The sequence below is a fragment of the Chanos chanos genome, chromosome 5 (genome assembly GCF_902362185.1).
Source record: "Chanos chanos chromosome 5, fChaCha1.1, whole genome shotgun sequence".
NCBI classification, from domain to species: domain Eukaryota; kingdom Metazoa; phylum Chordata; class Actinopteri; order Gonorynchiformes; family Chanidae; genus Chanos; species Chanos chanos.
This window is the reverse complement of record NC_044499.1, coordinates 15,924,470-15,943,939: the sequence shown is the minus strand read 5'-3', so window position 1 is coordinate 15,943,939 and position 19,470 is coordinate 15,924,470. Positions and strand designations below refer to the sequence as shown.

The 19,470-nt window shown below is 37.4% G+C and overlaps 2 protein-coding genes across 2 annotated transcripts; both read left to right on the top strand.

The window, feature by feature from the left end:
* The first annotated feature begins 6,412 nt into the window (after positions 1 to 6,412).
* Positions 6,413 to 12,227, top strand: crsp7 (cofactor required for Sp1 transcriptional activation, subunit 7). The gene is made up of 3 exons (XM_030774185.1): positions 6,413 to 6,673; positions 9,031 to 9,105; positions 10,138 to 12,227. Exons 1-3 carry the CDS (start codon positions 6,602 to 6,604, stop codon positions 11,833 to 11,835), a joined length of 1,845 nt encoding a protein of 614 aa, XP_030630045.1. The 5' UTR covers positions 6,413 to 6,601; the 3' UTR covers positions 11,836 to 12,227.
* Positions 12,228 to 15,607: 3,380 nt separating this feature from the next.
* Positions 15,608 to 19,212, top strand: cnn2 (calponin 2). Its single transcript, XM_030773883.1, has 7 exons — positions 15,608 to 15,782; positions 17,049 to 17,170; positions 17,341 to 17,407; positions 17,768 to 17,905; positions 18,020 to 18,136; positions 18,273 to 18,419; positions 18,823 to 19,212. Exons 1-7 carry the CDS (start codon positions 15,720 to 15,722, stop codon positions 19,099 to 19,101), a joined length of 933 nt encoding a protein of 310 aa, XP_030629743.1. The 5' UTR covers positions 15,608 to 15,719; the 3' UTR covers positions 19,102 to 19,212.
* Positions 19,213 to 19,470: the final 258 nt, after the last annotated feature.

Below are 19,470 nucleotides of genomic sequence, written 5' to 3'. Positions count from 1 at the left end.
ATGTACATGAGGAAAAGTAATTAAACACTTAATGCGTTGTGTTAAATGAAAGCTCACTACAGGACTCTACGTACCACATCAGCTGAAACCCTGAGCTGATTAGAACTTGTACAATCATGAAAAATGACCTCGCTATCTCACAGGAAAAGTTAAACTAGTAGGGCAAACATTTAAATATGCATACAAACGATACTTAAATACACACAGTGCTGAATGGGTATTTTGACAATAAGACATTCAAAAACAGCATGGTTACCTGTTCAACATAAGCACAATCTTACTATTTTCAAAGTGCAGGGCATTTGCACCAGCTGCCAGCTATAGCAGTCATGTAGATCTTGATATAATGAGTCACTGAGATACAGTACACTAGACATGACACTCAGTTTACTACTGATTCTAATGGAACGTGCTCATAGGAAGCGTATCAAAATGAGTCACTGTGATTACCAGATTCTGCCTTACATTAACGAGATGCAGTTTTCAAATGACCATTGTTTTATGTGTGGGGGGGGTGGGGAAGATTTATCGTACAAGATGTCTCTTACTTCTCTGTTTGTGGAGAAATATAAACTTTTTTGAAATGCTTCTCCAGTTTGGAGTAAACTTTTGGCCGTGGTGCATCACATTCTGTTCTGGTATCTATTTGAGACTTAATTTGTTCTGATCATTATATTATAAGTGAAGTAATGATAACCGTGCTCCAATGGGGAGGTTTATTACTCCTTTTATTGTTGCATTTCAGTTGGTCTGCTCTCTTAATGGTTGGATTATTTTGTGTGTGAATACTGCAGCCATTTTCTTAAGTGAGCCTGTTTATGAAAAAAAAAAACAATAGCAAAAAAAACAAAACCTGTAGGGACAAAAACACTGATATTTTGAGCCTTGAGTGTCAGATGTAATCTTAGATATTTGGACTGTTGCATTAGGACATTTTCACATGTATCAAAGGTAAATTTTCTCTCAAGATATGTAGTTAATTGGATTTGTCAGTAACATCTATGCAAAGCAGAATCAAATTAATTTGAACATTTTTAAATGAGATATATCTCAGACAGAGTATGATATTTTTCTTTTTTTGAGCTGGAGACGTAACTATCCTCAACAGCTTTTTAATGGTTCATATTGTCAGGTTTGCTTTGATTGGAAAAGCAGTAGTGAAAGCATGTTTTAAAATTCATTTTGTGAGTCATTTTTACTTTTTGTTTTTATGTTTGTCATGTTTTTTTCTTTCCCCTCCTTGCAGACATATGAATGCAGATATGCTTAGATATATACTGTAAGAAGGCATGGCCAAGATGCAGTTAGGACTGTAGATATCTTTCGTGAGGATCCTGCTTCATGTTAGAGTAAAGGGATGTGTCAGATAATCAATTATTCTTATTCTTTCATTATTCTTACAAAACTTGACTGCCTCCTCAAAAGAACAGCATTTCGCTGCAATCAGAATGTATTTTATTACTACACTGAAGATAATCTCTCAACTCAGTTTAAATGAAATGTAGGACCAAAACTTATTACCAATTCTCACACTATTGACCTTATTTTTATGAGGTTGTGCTCCGTTATCTTGTTTTGTCATTCATGTTTTTAGGTATTAGGTTTGGGGTAAGGTGAACAGTTGAATTTCAGACTTTCTTCACCTGTAGTTCCTCCATGACACTAACTTGTAATCGCTGCATTTGTGAAGGAATGATTTGTTGAGTTGTGAGCGTTTGTTCAGACGTCCTGACATCATCCTTAATCCCGCAGCCATTTGTACTGATTTGATTTTTGTTCTTAATCATTATTTATCTTATTTTCCCGTTTCTGTTTGATGGTGATTTTCTTTTTGGGGAGGGGGGGGGGTATATCCTCAATGTTACCAGAGATAGGTCCTGCATTTTACTTCGCACTTTACTTGGCACTAAAGTAGGACAAACCCCTTTGACTTTTAAAACCCCTCAGATTGACTGTTATGTGCACTGGACCTATCTCCCCTGCAGTTGGTACACCTTGCCTTCTATTTTAGGACAAAATGTATTTTTGAGAGATAAAAACATATATCTATCTATCTATATCTATATATGGGCTTTAAAAAATTTAAGAGGAAATTAAATATTTAGTTTTTGACTTGATGCAGTTATTTTGACATGTTGAAAGTTAACATTTTGAGAATTAATATAAAGTTTATAATTTTGGATATCCTTCCCCTGAACACAGTTCTGCTTCATAGAAGGCTGACCATACTCCCTTCTCTCACTGCGCTGTGCTGTTTTACAGTGTGTGTGGTACCACACAGTGGTTTGTAAATTGGAAATGCTGAAAGTTAAATTGTTTTATGGTCCAGTGAATTTCTGACTTTCGACAGCAATCAAGAGTTTGGAGAATGTGCGCATGTGTTTGCATGCGTGCAATGTATACATATCCCAGGAAGTGCAAACATTTATTATTAAGCCACAAAAGGCATGGACAGATTGAAAGTATGAAGTATGCTCAGCCTTCATGTGTGCAGGGAGTCAAACCACTCAGTAGAACAGAATGTAGACTGTTATCATTAATGTTGAACTTCTTGGACGCTAATTGTTAAATGTCCGCTGTTTGTATGAAGAAACAGAAATAATCTGTGACACCAGTTTTTCCACTCCGTTGAACTGTTGCGTGTGTTTTCTGGAGTAAATGGCGTTCATTTACTGACGTTACTGATTTCACTGGAGACCCACATTAACTTGAAATAACAGTTTTTGTGTGTGCTGTCAGAGCTATGATTGGATATTTTCCTCCTCTATGGCTGATATTTCAACAGTGTGATATTTCACCCTGGTTTAACATATAATGGGCAGACCGAATTTTATTATCTGGATTTAAAAAAAAAAAAAAATTACAGAATGCCTGGTTATCACCTCTTGTTAAACTCAGAGAACAATTTCACATAAAGCATCAACACTTGAGTGTTTGCTTGAGGTTAAAAAAAAGAAAGAAAAAAAAAGAATGTGAATTGCAGCATTGTGAACGAATTTAGCAATCATTCAAAAGATGCTAAATTCTATAATGTTAACTCTTTGATCATATTTACTGAAATGTTCACTGAAATGGGGAATATTCCTTGACTCTTGTCTGTTGGATTGTGTTGCTGTTCTGTAGTAAATATTTTCATGTTCTCTAATATCTAGTATGCTTCGGGCTAAGCAAGTTATTTTCCTAACTTTCCTATTCTGCCTTTTTCCCATTCTAAAGGTTTTCATAAAGTTGTAAACACAAATTCTTGTGTCCAGTTAGAGAGAACTTGATTTGAATGGCTTAAACCAACATGGCCTGTGATTGTATGCCATATTTTAGGGTGCATACCCCTACGTATGGCTTTATTTTAATTGTTTGTGCAAATCATGTAGTGGAAAACACTTCAGTAAATGCTAAACATTAAGAGTGAAAAGAATGACTTTCTACAATATTAGAGTCTTTTCCCCCTCATTATAAGAATATTAATCAGACTGTACGTGACAATATTATGACTAGGTCTCAGATGACCTACCATCCCTTTTTCTTTGTGCTTAAATGTTGAGTTCACCCTCCCATGTTTGTCTTTGTTCAATTCTGACCCTGGAATGAAAATGTGTACAGTGTAAACTTGTTTGTCTGGAAAACAAGAAAAGATTGTGTTAATGCAGTTTTGTCGTTTTTGCTCCTTATATACTAAAACTTACAAGCTTGTGCTGTATAAGTTTGTTCCTGATTTTTTGCAGTGTTTAGAAAAAATTTATGATGCTCACTGATGTGTAACTTTTGTGTTTGTTGTGATTATGGTGTCAATGTATGACTTGTCACATGCACTGAATACTCATGTGCTACAATGTATCATTGTAGCTCTTATAGTATGGTCTCCTCTGTCAAATTAATATACGCATATACAAATTGGTTTCAGCACCTAATTTGTAGGTAACTTCTTGAAGATGTCTTTATTATCAGCAAATGGATTCTAAAATGTTGCAGAATGCTGCAAAAGAGTCAAATATTTTTCCTGATTCAGTGTTCGAGTGTCATTTAAGCGGTTTACTGAAAGAACAGTTACTGTGTTGTTGTTTTTTTTCCCCATCCGTTTCGTATGTAACCCCCTTTTTTTAGTACAAATATTGGGCAAAAACTGAGATATTGAAACTAATACTTATGGCTGTTTTTCAAAAACATCCTGTTTCTCCCAATGTCAATGCCAGTTTTAAAGGTAAATTTCTAATATGTTTTTGTTTTAATTTCTTTCTACTTTCAGTAAGGTCACACAAATCTTTGTAATTTTTACATTCAAGATTCTAAAAGAAACAAAATTATATACTTGTATGAATGTGTCTTCAGGATACAGTTTTGACCATTTGCACTTTTCTCCTGACGGGAAAAAAAAGAAGTTTCCTTTGCCAAAAATGCTTTTACGTAATGTCACCCTTTGAGTACTGTGATGAGATGAACCTGTTTATAAGGTGCAAGGAATGTTGGTGCTGTTGTGTGGATACCTTTACTTTTTACCCATAACTTTCTGACAGTAGATGCTATTGAGAGAAGCCAAAGTTCATAATTTGTCCCTTTATTCTGACTTCTCAATCTGAATACCACTAGTAAGTGAACAGTTTGTTTTTGTTAAATTGTCCATGGTGTATGTGGTTTATAGTTGAAATACTTGCCATAATTTCCCATATTCTCTCATAATGGTAGTTCTTTTTTGTTTTACGTATTTATATGTATCATGTTTACATTTAGAAAAAGATAACATCAAGTAATTTATCTACACATTTAATATCCTGCTGCACAAGTATTCTGCGTTACCATTTATGATCGATGCTGCATCTATGCTTGATACGAAGGGAAATCCTTTTCTGCATGGTACTGAATTTCAAAATACCCTGAAAATTCCCAGTGTTGATGTGATATGTTCTGCTTTTAGCAAGTATTAAGCTCTGACTATATATCTGTGTATTTACCATATGCTAACACATTCTTGTCTTTCATGAACATGAATATGTTATTTTTCAGCAAGGCAATGTATAGACATTAAAAAAAAAGATCATAGGCAATGTGTTACTGTGACAACAAACAATGTGGTATGTGAAATGCAACCCAATTGAAATGTAATGTTGAAGTGCAACGAAACTTTGCCACTGTACAAAAGTCCTCTGATACTAAATGTGCATTTAATGAGATTGAACTGACTTTACAGTTCATTTCTCATTTATCTACAATGGCAGCTAATTTCTTATGGGTTTTTGTTTTTCTGTGTTTAATTACTTAAAGGTTGCACATGCATCTTGACTGCATGGTCCAGGTAGTACATCAACAATTTACAGCAACAGGATATTAATGCTCACCAAATATGCAAACTTAGCTTTCAGCAACACAGCTTTGCAATTTTATTTTATGCTATTTTTCGAGCTGACCCTTTAAAATGAATGGATCAAATCTTGCTCTTTTAATTGTGCTTTTATATAAAAGATGGAAAACATACGAAAAATCCCAGCGGGCTGTATATGTGTGCTAATGATTGAAAATGACTCTTAAGCTTATATTCAAACATCCTTAATGTATTTTTGTGTGGAGGCTTATGTCTTTGTAACTTTGCATTACTATTTGTTAAATGAACTGAATAAAAATGAAAATGAGCTTACTCTGTCTCAACTTGTACATTTTTAACTTTTTGTATAATGACTACTAACATTTCAACTTTGTCCACTGAAGAATGCACAAGGAAGATGCCTTGAAGCAGTCTGATACTGGAGAAAATTTCCAGTTTATACAGGGGCCAGATTATTAGTTATTTCTATCTAAGAATACACAATCATAGTCACGGTATTTGAAGTCACTGTGTAAATGTGTGCCTGTGTATGTAGATTGACGAGCTGGTCAAATGAATTACCACAGGAGTATAGAAGTACCTATTTCACCCTCAATGTCTCCATCTGCAGCTGACTTCATGTACTGTGTATTATGTAATAAGAGGATGGAATTACTAAAGGCCAGGTTGCTCCCTATGCTGAGATAAAAGTGGAAAATTATGTGGGGGTTTCTCTCTCTCTCTCGCTCTCTCATTTATCAAACTGATTTTGTGAGCAGATATTGGGTTCATGGTCCTAAGTATAATTTATTTTAAAAAAAAAGAAAAGAAAAGCTATGCTCTTCTTCCTCTTCCTCCTCTATAAATCTCAGTAAAAAAGTAAGTGCAGACCAACAATAGACATGATGAAATGCTGTACACATCGATGACATATTATTAATGTTTTTTAGTGTTACAGTGGTACATTTTGTCTAACTGTTTATTCCTGGACCTGGTACTACGTAATGACGTATGATAACTGCGCTCCCTGTTTTCCCATAATGCATTGAGGAGTCGTTTTGATCCAGTTGCTCACTTCATGAAATCGGTGAGGCATCCAAGCGATATGAGGCGGCGAGACACAACAACCATCGAATCTACATTTTTCAATTGACCCCAATTACAATTTCATACGCCAACAATCACATTAGAAACATGTGGTTCTGGTTCTTCTTATATCTCCCAAAAGGTCTTTGAGTATCTACGAATCTTTTTACCCTTGAATTCGGAGGATTCTTCCCCCGTCAGCCGATTCGTACCAACTAGGCAATGACAACGGCCTCAGCAACCCCGCAGCAGATGAGAGACCGGCTGCTGCAGGCCATCGATAGCCAGAGCAATGTGAGTAGCCAGCTAGGTTGATATTTCCTAGGGTGATCGCAAAGCTCTTTTACTAAAATACCATGGAATTAAAGAAGGATCGATGTCCTCATTTTGTCACATATAGTATGCTAGGATAGTTACTGACTTCACGTCGACCAATATGACTAGGTTAGCTGACGAGCTCGAAGCACCCACAGTAGTTAACTTAGCCTCAAAGAATTACGGTTGTTACCCGAGGAAGTAGTGTTGAAGCGCCGCCAACTTATACATTGGCTTGTGGATACGTTACACAATCAAAGATAAGCATTGCTTGAAATTCAGTGTAGGAGATCCAAGTGAAAGACAACCATCTTTCATAACTAGCTTGCTTTTCAGCAGCTAACATTATCCCGAATGAGCCTGGCTGTAACACGTTAGTATGTTGATTTATTCTCAGTTTAAATAAACATTCAATTTTCAGTTCTGCTTTGAGGTATATTATTAGTCGAGCTCTCTTCTGTCGTGTAGCTAGAGAATCGCCTCGTTAAAAAGTGAGACAAGCTGTTTGCTGACAAGCCAACTTGTCGCTACTCTAGAGAGCTACTGTCATGCCTCCCAACGACTAGGCTAACGCATGCACAAGTCTGCTAGCCATGTGTTATTGGCAAGTTCGCTGGGTAGTTCGGTGGAACTCTCTGGGTGATCGGAGCTATTGCGATTGCGGCGGTCAGATCTACAATCGCTTGTTTATAGTTGGCTAACTAGCCGCATATCTAGCAAGTTGGGTTTCCAGGCTAACCCAGCGCTTAACCTAGCCTACAGACTCAAAGCTACAGTGGCCTACGTCATAAGTACTTAATGGGAACCCGCTAACACTGGTCGACTAACTTTGCCAGCAGCAGAGGCGACCACATAAACTGAACTAATTTTATGGCATATTAACAAAGAAGACCAATTTCCTTTGTCCTGTCTAAGTATACAGTATGTTGCTAAGTACCGTTATCAGTCGCACAGCATGCCATTTCACAAACGATTTACCAATATTAAGTATATTGCTATCCAGAAGACTACGGGAAGTTTAGCTATCATTACCTTAGCATTGCTAGCCGTTAACTAACCAAAGCTAGCTGATAAGCTAACAACAACAGTGGTAGCTAACCTGTAGCACTAAAACTTAAGTAGACGGAAATAATACCGAACTGTCATTTCACTACGAAAACAGCAGAAGTGCTCGACAGTTATTCTGATTAAATACATTACGTACTGATAAGGTCTAAAGTGACGGGCCTCTTAGCAATAAGGACTTCAAGTAAAATTCGTAATGATCGTGTGGCTAACGTTAACCAATATCATAGCTTACCAAGTGTCAATGGGTAGGCCAGAGGCTCACCTCAGGGAAGGTGAAGAGCTCACGAGGCATATCTTTTCAAGTAGACCAGTCTTTAAAGCTTCATTAGATAGCTTGCAACATGTGTTTGTTTGCATTAATAACTGGACTTTCTCAGAGCTTTGGGAATGGTTGTCCTCTAACAGAGCCTGGTTGCCAACTTCAGATAACTTTAATGTGGTAAGTCAGTAGCTCTTGCAGTGAACGACCTGCACAAAATAGATGTATGGTTTCTTTTTTAACAGATAAATTTGAAGTTATGATTTTTAAAAAGAGAGGCTGCTATCTCTTTTAATAACTTTGTCATTTGTTTCAATATGTAGACGGTTAAAAATAACGAGGCTAACTCTGAAAAAAATATAGCGTACATCTCAAATGAATGATGGCACGTCATATTTGTAGCATAACATTAGCTTGTCATGGTTTATGAATGCTGCATTGGCAAAAATTCTATTTATGCCTCTCTAAAAAATTTTCAACACTCTTTGCATTTTTTTTGTTGTAGTTTCATTTATATGTTCCATTGTTCAGTAACTGTAGTTGAAAGTTAATTTTGGACAAAAACTGTGTTTCTGCAGTCTTTTTGACCAGGTAAGTTTAGCAATTAATCTCTCAAAACACTAAAGCAGAGTGATGGTGTTCATGGTTACCTGATTAAGGCCCCTAATGTAGAGCTGAAGGAACAGCTTCATGGTATGCTGCAGTAAGTGTTCTCTGATAGGGATTTGAACTCAGTCTTCAATGATTAGTTGAAGAGGTCTTTGGAAAACAGTGATATAAAACAGATGTGCACATCTAAGCAATGACTGGCACCAATGTACAGTTTAGACGTCGCTGGTCCAGCGGTTCATTTTTAGCAAACTTTTGAGACTTACTAGTGAAAGAAATTATTTTATGGGGTGTTGTTTATTAGCCATTTGTGTAAGAACTAAGCCCTGTCTCAGTATAGAGTTGATGGTTGATCCTGAACAGCTGGTTTGTCTCTCTCTCTCTTTCTCTCCCTCAACAGATCTGTAACATGGTTGCAGTACTTGATGTTATTGCCAATTTGGAGAAATACCCAATCACCAAAGAAGCACTTGAGGTAGATAATGGAGACATATGCTCATTTTTTTTCTTAGTGATCAGCAAGTTATCAGGGATGGAAGAGAGTGATTACCTGGAATTGCTACTTGTTCAGAAAAAAATCCTCTGTCCAGGAGTAGAAAGAACTTCCTGATATAGCCATTGATAAATGTCAAATTAAGAGAAAGTCTTTAGAGGTACTAAAAAAGGTAAGTACAGTACTCCACCACTCCTAAATAAAAAAGAATTCCCAAGGGCAGCTTGGAGCCGTTCCTAGAAAAGAAAACGTGGTAATGTCACATCAGTTGTTAGGAAGTTGGTTGGACTAGTGATGAGCTACGTAAGGCAGTATGTAAAATTTGTCTAAATATTATTGCTGTGAAATGTAGAGACAGTGCCTCAGATCAATGCACCCATTTCAATGTGAAGAATCAGTTAAAATATATTGGACTGACCCATGCAGTTGTCTTGCTGCCAGAAATCCTGTAAGGACAACACAGGGCATGATAGTTATGTCATTATTAATAAATATCTGGTAAGACAAGCAAAGGTTTAGGTGAAGAGCGGTCACTGACCTGGTGACACACTTCTTAGCGAAGAGATGATTATATTGTTTATAATAGTGTGTAATATCTGAAATGTATCTGCTGTGTTACTTTTTTCCCCCCAAACAGTCACAAACCCTTACGTGTTTGTCACAAAAAGTGTTTTTATCTTCAGTTGCTATTTATCTCAGTAGGAGAAACATAGAAGGGAATCTGATTTTTTTCAGGACTAAGAAGAATTTCATACTGCAAGGGTGTGTTTTGAATTATTGTTGCATTTCATTTGAATTACAAAACACATTTTTAAATTGTTAAATGACGTTCTTTACAGGTAACAATTAGCCTGGAATAAGATACCTGAAGAATTACCCATTTATGTATTTATTAAAAAGTTACCTCTGTTACAGAATATTGTAAAGTTCCTGAAATGTAAAATAGAACCATAGATCCATAAAAGACCTTTTTTTTTTTTTTAGTAATGTTTTCAAAACCTCTGTTTTATTCAGGAAACTCGTCTAGGAAAGCTGATCAACGATGTGAGGAAGAAGACAAAGGATGAGGACCTTGCCAAACGTGCCAAGAAACTCCTTCGCAATTGGCAGAAGCTGATCGAGCCCGGTCAGCCCGAGACTCCATCACGAGGAGCAGCAAATGTCCCTGGGTCTGCCAACGGCGGGGGTCACCCCTGTAGAACAGACACGCCTCCAGCTGTCCCTCCATCAGGCAAGACCACGCCAGAGCTCAAAACCAGAAATGACATCCATAACACTTACTCGCCCAAAGCAGAAAAATCAGCCAATCGAAAACGTAGAGGGGAACAAAGGGACAGTATGCATCTGCCGGCCAAAGTGTCCAAAGTGTCTACGTATGAGCAGATGCATACTTCTACCCCGCCATCAAATGGAATTAGGGGCAGTCCCGAACCCTTTCCAGAGAAAGAGGACGACGCACCTTCCGACAGGGGTCGTGTGGAGCACCTTGAGAACGACCGACACAGCAAAATCCCGGTCAATGCCGTTAAGCCTCACCCTAGTTCCCCTGGGCTTACTAAACTACCTAGCACTTCCTCCTTACTGAAAACAGCAGTGTTACAGCAGCATGCAAGAATGGATGGAGGTGGAGGTGGAGGAGGAGGAGGCGGAGGAGGAGGGCAGTATCAGCCCAAAAGCCCCCGATTCGCCTCCTTAAGTCCACGCAGTATAACGCAAGAGACAGTGGCTAAGAGGTCTTCGACATATGCACCAAAAGGGACTCTTTCGAGCCCATCTCGGAACTCTGCCCAAGTGCCCTCTCCTTTGTCACACCCTTTAACGTCCCCGGCCCAGGCGTCTCACGTCGATGGTCCCTCTCCTTTTGGACTGGAGACTTCACCGCACTTGCACAGATCAACAGAGAGAGCTTCACAACCTCCACACAGCACTGCAAAACATGAACCTCTGTCTGGTTCCCCGTTGCCTTCTCACCTTACCAGGCACAATTTAGAGGGCACGGAACTGCATGGGCACAATCTCCCCTCTGATATGCTCAAAGGTGAACGCGAAGGTGCGACCTCTGGTTCTGAGGGCAAAAAGAGAAAGAAATACAGGTCCAGAGACTACACAGTTAATCTTCAGGGGCAATCCTCAGAGGATAGGACAAAGCCTGTGCGCTTAAAAGAGCGTAGGTTAACGTTTGACCCCGTGACAGGACAGATCAAGCCTCTAACTCCTAAAGAGTCTCAACAAGAGGAAGAATGCCAAGGACCGTCGCCACCTTCCGAACCTGTAAGGACTGACTTGCCTCAGCAGAAACCAACTTCATCTGTTCCCAACCCCTTCCAACAGACAAACTGGAAAGAGTTATCCAGAAATGAAATTATTCAATCTTACCTTAATCTCCAGAGTAATGTTCTTACATCCTCTGGTGCTCAAACCCACGGGGCACACTTTTTTATGACTGAATATCTGAAACGTGAGGAAAATGTCGTCAGAGAATCCCGAAAGACACACGTTTTAGTACCGAGCCAATCTGACACAGATCTACCAGGGGTAACTCGAGAAATAACAGATGAGGACCTACAGAGAATACACAATGAGCACTGGCCAGGGGTAAATGGTTGTTATGACACCAAGGACAACTGGTATGATTGGACAGAATGCATATCCTTGGATCCTCATGGGGATGAAAGCAAATTGAACATCCTGCCATATGTCTGCCTAGACTGAGAAAAACAGGGCTCTTGAACATTTAAGGAGAATAACTTTTCATTGTAGCCACTGTGAGTTGGAAGAGATAGTACTGCTTGTCTCCCTCCTAGTCTCTATTTGCTAAGTTTATCTTAATGGTTGAATGAAAAACCCAGGGGCTGTTCAGTTTTCCATAGAAGTTGTTGAAATTATGCCCTATTTGCAATGTGCTGCTACCAACAAGGAATTGCAATTTGGGGTTTTAAGTAATGGTTCACTGGGATTTTCCAGGCCAGTTATTGCACAGTGTGTGTTTGCGAAGGGTCGGAAAACGCATTGACCAGTATAGTTAAGGCTGGAATGCAAGTCAAGAACTTGTTTGGCAGTTACACAAAGCTTTATGTGACTTAAAGAATAAATTATAGAAGTTTCTTATCATGTATGCATCTATTTATTTGACTTTTTTTTTTTCCATTTGTCCTCTTGGAAGGTTTATCCGCTAAAATGTGCAAATCTCTCCTTCAAAGCTTTTCTGTTCTCATCACATTTGTGTCCCATTGTCTGTTATGTAAGAGTCATATAACTTCTTTGCACGTTCACTCAAATAAGTTTGCCAATACGGTGGCTACCGACATTCCATACTCTATCCAACTTCATTTCTCTCACATTTGTCTCCCAACAACAATAATACATATTTTCTTAAAAGAAATCATAAAAAAGAGAGAGAGGCAGTCTATTTTTACATTTGGTCAACTGAAAAAGAAGTGCTTTAAAACTTCAAAATTTGTTTGCTCAGATAATTCTAGAATATTGGTACTTGCATTAAAATTAAACTGGCAAAATTCTAGTGTTTCACTTTGTTTCCAAGAAAAAAAAAATCTTTGAAAGAAAAAAAAATGGTAATAGAGGGTGCTACAATACAAATTTATGACTGTGAGGATGGGAAAGCAGGAAAAAATGTTAAAATGCTGGAATTATACTTGTTACCATTCCTTTAGATATTGTTTGCCTTACTGAGAACCATTAAAACGTAATTTTGTAATTTGAGCCTTAGTGAATGTATGGAAACTAGACTTGCGTTCAGTTGGTACAGAAGGATACAGCTATTTGGTATTTGCCATTTGGTCTTTTTTTTTTTCTTCCTCTTTTTTTTTTCTTTTTTTTTTTTTAAATGGACGCATTGTGTTATAAATGTGTCAATAAAATGCACATTATCTCCACATATGTACATACTTTTTGCAATCCATGTAAAACTTCTTACTAAGCCCTCAAGTGTTTTGTTTAGTGGGAATGTACATTCACCGGTAATTTGCATTTTTGAAAGAGTGAGCCAATCATTTTGTTCTTCTGATCATTTAAATCCATAGACCTTTAGATCCATAGATTGTGGTCCTAAATCTATTCACAGTGTTTCAGTTTGACAGACTATGGATATTAGGGGTGTTTTTGTTGTATTTATTTGTTTTAATTTTTCCTGTTTTTGCCTTTCCATTGTTTTTTTCTTTTTGTTTGTTTGTTTTGTTTTGTTTATTTCTTTGGAGACAAACATTTTGTGAAAAGGGGTGAGAATCTATTTGCTGCCGACTTGCAAACACTGTGTGCTCTGCTACCTTTCGTCCTACCAATGTGCCTTTTGATGTCAAATTTGGAATGGCTTCCGCTAGCTTCACTTTACTACATGGATTAAATTTAGAACATATGATATCTCAGACCCATGTCAGATATTTGCAGGGATATGCATTGTTTTTTAAGCAATGGCCATCTATCAGCTCCACATTTGGTTTAGATATTGCAAGTACATTTTGCAATAAAACAAGAGCCTGGTCTATTTTGATCTGATCATTTTTTGATCAGAAGAATTGTTCAGTGTTTAACATCACTCATTTTGTTCGGAAAATAAAATGATAAAAATTCTTTACTTTATCGTACCCTTTTTTCCACAAAGATAACCGTCTGAATTTTTGAACGGTTCTATGCTGTTTTAAAAGAAAGCTTCCAGGTTACTGTCTTTGTGGTAGTGAACATTAATGGGAGTTTGGATTTGTTACATTTTAATGAAAGAGTAAAGGATTACGCTTTGACTGTTACCTGGTGTTAAATAGGGTGACGTGTTAATGTCTAAATATTTAAATTGCAGAGAGTTAACTGTCATCAAAATCTAAAAATGTATAAAAATCAAAAGTGTATATACCAGTAACTCTCAAAACCGTAGTCAAAAGAAAGCGGTGACTGCCTTCTATACAATGTCGAGGCTGACAGTAACTTGAAGCAGTATTGAAAACACTGTCATGCCGTTTAGGAAGGCCGTATGGTAGTTTGTCTGAATTCAGACACACACAAAAAAGTTCATTGTCACATATGTCACACTGAAAAGAAAATGGAAGCATTGGAATGATGCATAGAAATGAAAACTCAAACCCAGTACCCATTAAAGAATTGTGTCCTGATACACTGAATGAATAGAAATGCAGCCGTGTGCTGTGTAAAAAAAATTTTGTACCACAAGATGGCGTCAGTTACTTCTAGAAGTTTTTGAAGGCCTTAAGCAGAGTCCTGCAAATCAGTGCTGGGTTCAAATCTGAGTTATGCTTCAGTGTAACCAGTAGGTGTTGCTGTTGTAATCACAACATTGGAGTGTGTTGTGTGAAAGCACTTTTTTCTTCTAATCTAAAAGGGTTAAAAAAAGGGCTAAAATCTAAAAGTCTGTAAAACTATCATGTACTATCGACCCTTCCAATAGCATCCACTGTTGCAGTGACTAAACATTTTGTCCTGATTCTGTCAAAGAAATGAGTGAAAGTGTTGGAATTAAATTTGTAGTCATTTTTAAAACATGTCTTCAGCTATTTGGATGAGTTTGAATTTACCAATGCTGTAAGGAATCATTTAACATCCCTCTTTTTATAACAATGTTGGAATAAGCCTATCATTTAAATCATTTTTTTTTAAAAAAAAGTCAGTCTGATGTTCAAATCCTTGTTGGCACTCACTAGAAAAAACGTAATACGTTTCATGGAATACATCGGAAAATTCAGGGATTAAACTGGCAGCAGAGATATTGATCATTTTGTGTGGAATACCTCGAGAGTTCGCAACAGGTATAACTTTGTTGGCTTAATCATCAGAGAGAAGATTTAAGAAATGATTTTTAAACGAGGCAAACTAGTCCTTAACTAAATTTTATTATATTTGAAAATGTCTTGATGCAGGCTCAATAATCCAGGTGAAGGATTCCCAGAAAGTTGAATCAGTTCATCTGGACACAGTTTTTCGGGAGAAATGTTTCATCACTCATTTAAATGACTTGGACTGACTCAACTTTCTTGGATATTTGAAAATAACTATGCGCTTTACTTCAAACCTATCTCCCATCACAGAGTTTAAATTGATCCGTAGTGAAATGTCCAAGAGTAGAGGAGTGTTGAATGTAATAACATCGCCGTTTTGTGTGTGAATATGACTGTGATCAACACATTCTGCACTTAAACTCAACTTTCGCGTGTGACATCTTGGATTACTTTTCTTCTGATTACTTTGCAATTTCGGTAAAACATTTTTCGGATACCAATGACATCATTCAGTAGGCCAAGTCAATTCTTCTCCCAGAGGTGACTCATTGCTTGCTTACCGTCTGGAACGCCGATATGGACAAAGGGGATACTCCCAACATTGTGGAATTTGGTACTTTCGTTCCTTATAAGGAGTTTTTGATATCAATCAGTTGCATGAGAAAGGAAAGGGAGGTGCTCAACTTTCGATGGGAGCTTTTCATTGGTGTTGCGAAAATTCAGAGGAAGTATCGCTGCTACCAGTCATAAACCTATTTATTCAGAAGTTTAGATAAGAATTGTTTGTCCTGTCCATTAAATACAGAATTATTTACTACCAAATTGTTTGAAACATCGTCTGCAGGAAGTAGAAGGATGTCTGGCGCGCAGTTCAACAGAGGGCCTGCATATGGATTTTCAGCGGAAGTAAAAAATAAGGTAAATGTACTTTAAAGTTGTTTAAAAAGTTACCAGAGTTTATTTATTTATTTATTTTCTTTCGCGCCGAGCTGCACATGCACTGCCACATGACTCGTGTTCCTTTCATAGAACTCATGTGATTGTAGTAATTGTCTTGTAATGACTACCGGTTTTATGGGGATTTGACGTGGCTCAAACCTAGAATTCATTTTGATAAAGAACTATAATTCATCCGTGGAGTAGCATAGTAGAGTGAATTCTGTTTTGTATATTGTGTTCTGACGTTGTTTGATGCCATTTTAGCCGAAAGTTAGTTTTTTAAGAAACTTCTGCGTTCGTTCGTTTTACCAACCGCACAGAAAAACAGGGGCGTTGCCTCTCTTAAAATACAATGGACTGTAAATTCATCAATTTTTAATCACTGACCCTGAAAGTGCAAACAAAAATATTTTAACCCGATAATAGCAGTGATACACTCTTTTCCATACTGTCGAAATTACTGATATGTGATTCCACATGGTTGCGTTTTTTTTTTCTGCTGTAATGACTAGCTAATAACGACAGGCGGTGTTTAACTTAAAAGAAATGTAAGTTCATTCGGATGCCGAGGTAACATGATTATCTGAATTGCTAGGGCAGATATGTTCAGTCTTTTTTATATTTCGTGATCTTGAGAACCTGGAATCGCAGGAATGTAGGCGTCAGTACAATTTAATACAAAGGCAAACAGCTCTGTTCTGGGGAGAGGTGTTTCTGCTGATGATGTAGTTACTTCACAGTGACTGATTCACCTTTTCAGTAGGAACAACAAAACAAGAGTCGAATAACACTTAAAAAAATTGTCCTGAATTACCAAGCCCTTTTAGAGTGCTACGTTCCACAAGTTATATGTCAAATCACTTGTTGGGAAGTTAAACTTATTTTTCATCACTTCTGTGACCTTGTGACACTTTCACCTTTCAGTTTACTTTTTAAAGAATGTAGGGAAAAACTCAGTTAAGCATTAACATTATAAATCTCAAACATCATGACAAACTATACTGTTCATTAGAAAGATGACAACGAAATTCTGTACATTTATTATGCGTAATAAAACCATTAATGGATTTATGTCCAATGAAAACAGAATTGTATAAATTTACCATGTGTAACAAAACCGTTGTTGGATGTACATACTGAGTCATGCTAAATTAATTATTTTGAAATTTAAAATATGTTTGTGAGGTCTTACAGGATTTAGTGACCTGCTGTGTTTAATAATGCATAATTTATCCCCTTCTCCAGATTGCTCAAAAGTATGATCCTCAGAAAGAGGAGGAACTGAGGGTTTGGATAGAGGGGCTGACAGGCCGCTCCATTGGAGATGATTTTCAGAAAGGCTTGAAAAACGGCGTCATACTATGCGAGTGAGTTTTGTGTTCGATGTGTTTTTACTTCTATTTGTTAAACTGATCAGATGCTTTGTACATGTGCTGTCCATTTTTCTTATTTATAAGTTTAGTTATGTGCGAATTTGTGTGTGTCTAACAATGAAGAGACCTACCCTTGCTCAGTAAAATATTCTCTTCACTTTAAGGCTGATAAACAAACTGAGACCTGGCTCAGTGAAAAAGATAAACAACTCAGCCCAAAACTGGCATCAGGTGAGTTTATGGGACCGCATTTTGCAGATCTGCCCTATACTATACTTTTATTTCCTTTTTTCATTTTACTGAAGAAGACAATTCAGATTCCATCAAGATTATTTCTACCAGGAACTCGTTTGTACTCTAAAATTTTATGGTAAAAGATGATTTTCAGAGTATATAAATGTATGAAAATGAAATTTCATCTGTTCCGTCTGTATACTGTCAACTGTGTAGATAACTCATATATACAATATTTTAAACTTAAGGTTCGGGAATGTTAGGACACAAAAGACCTGTTTGAATGGTAAAAGGTAGGGTATGGCTTGAAACCACTTCAGTACAAGCTGTGCACATTCACTTTTTACTTTTGTTTAGCTTGAGAACCTGACCAACTTCATTAAAGCAATTACTGCCTACGGACTGAAGCCTCATGACATTTTTGAGGCCAATGACCTGTTTGAGAATGGAAACATGACCCAGGTTCAGACCACTCTCCTCGCTCTCGCTGGCATGGTAAACACCTTCCTCTTATCTCTAAAACACAATAATTCAGCTTATGTAGTATTCCTTATATAGTGTATAGGTCATATTAATGACAGTCTCTTAACATTTCTGTGGTTAACTAAGGCCAAAACCAAGGGCGTGCAGTCAAGTGTGGACATTGGAGTCAAGTACGCTGACAAACAGGAGAGGGCATTTGATGAGGAAAAGATGAAGGCAGGACACTGTGTCATTGGACTTCAGGTATGTTGGGATTTATCCGAATTGCTGTGGTAAGGCCACTTGCAATTGTGTCTTTACCTTTTTTGGTACATTACCTTTTTACCTTTACCATTTTTGAGTTTATCTAACAGTCACTCATAAACACATCTGTTTACAGATGGGAACAAACAAGTGTGCAAGTCAAGCTGGAATGAATGCTTATGGTACTAGAAGACATCTGTATGACCCCAAAGCCCACATCCTTCCTCCTATGGACAACTCTACCATCAGTCTGCAAATGGGCACCAATAAAGGTGCAAGCCAAGTAAGTGTTCTTATTATTTTAAACTGTGTCCCTGAAATGAAAGTGATCTTTGGCCTCTAATAAAAAATCAAAATGTTTTAAAAAAGAGGAACGTGAAGTGTCAGAAAGATGTGTATCACTTCAGGTTTTCATATGACAACTCTTACATCTTTAAATCATCAAGGCATTTGTCATTTGAATATTTACCCTTAGGTGGAGATTCACTTTTCTACTCTCCATGATATAGAAATAGGCTTTCAGACATCCTAGTCCAATGACAGGTTTCTGAAAAGTGTATCTTCCTATATAGCATATGCCTAATCATAAATCATGTTTGAATAGACCTCACACTTTGCTTATCGTGTTTTACACATTCATATGTTAATCTCTCTCTCTCTTTCTTCCTCGCTGTTTCATATTGTAGTCGGGCATGACTGCTCCCGGGACCAGGCGCGCCATCTATGACCAAAAGCTTGGTACAGACAAATGCGACAACTCCACCATGTCTCTACAGATGGGATACAACCAAGGAGCTAATCAGAGCGGACAAAACTTTGGGCTGGGCCGTCAGATCTACGATGCCAAGTACTGCCCAAAAGGTGTTCCTGGTGAGGATCAGGCTGAGGCTGAAGCTGGTGGCTACATGCAAGATTACCAAGATGAAGGGTATCAGGGATACCAGGATGAGGGACAGGATTACTGAATAGAGTTTGCAAGCTGCAAGCTGCAAGGCAATCTATAAGTATAATATCCTGAGTGATCAGTGCTATGCTAAATTGTCTCTGAAAGTGACCAGTGACCAGCTGTACATACATATACATATATACATATATATGTGTGTATATATGTGTATATATATATATATGTGTGTGTGTGTGTGTGTGTGTATATATATATATATATATATTTCGCACAACCACTGCAGATGAAATTCAGTGTTAGTACTTGGTTTTTTTGCCAAACTGATCTATTTTTCAGAGACTTCAATAGAGGTCAACTTTCAACTTTATCCTTAAACAGGAGTCAGTTAGCCAGCAATTTACTGTTACCACCGATTCAATGTTACCTCTAT

What these genes read in the sequence shown, in the direction of transcription:
- cnn2 (XM_030773883.1), top strand. Translation starts at nt 15,720, where the DNA reads ATGTCTGGCGCGCAGTTCAACAGAGGGCCTGCATATGGATTTTCAGCG. An exon ending in CAGCGGAAGTAAAAAATAAG is followed by an intron (nt 15,783 to 17,048) that starts GTAAATGTACTT and finishes CCCCTTCTCCAG; the next exon opens with ATTGCTCAAAAGTATGATCC. An exon ending in AACGGCGTCATACTATGCGA is followed by an intron (nt 17,171 to 17,340) that starts GTGAGTTTTGTG and finishes CTTCACTTTAAG; the next exon opens with GCTGATAAACAAACTGAGAC.
- crsp7 (XM_030774185.1), top strand. Translation starts at nt 6,602, where the DNA reads ATGACAACGGCCTCAGCAACCCCGCAGCAGATGAGAGACCGGCTGCTG. An exon ending in CCATCGATAGCCAGAGCAAT is followed by an intron (nt 6,674 to 9,030) that starts GTGAGTAGCCAG and finishes CTCCCTCAACAG; the next exon opens with ATCTGTAACATGGTTGCAGT. An exon ending in TCACCAAAGAAGCACTTGAG is followed by an intron (nt 9,106 to 10,137) that starts GTAGATAATGGA and finishes TGTTTTATTCAG; the next exon opens with GAAACTCGTCTAGGAAAGCT.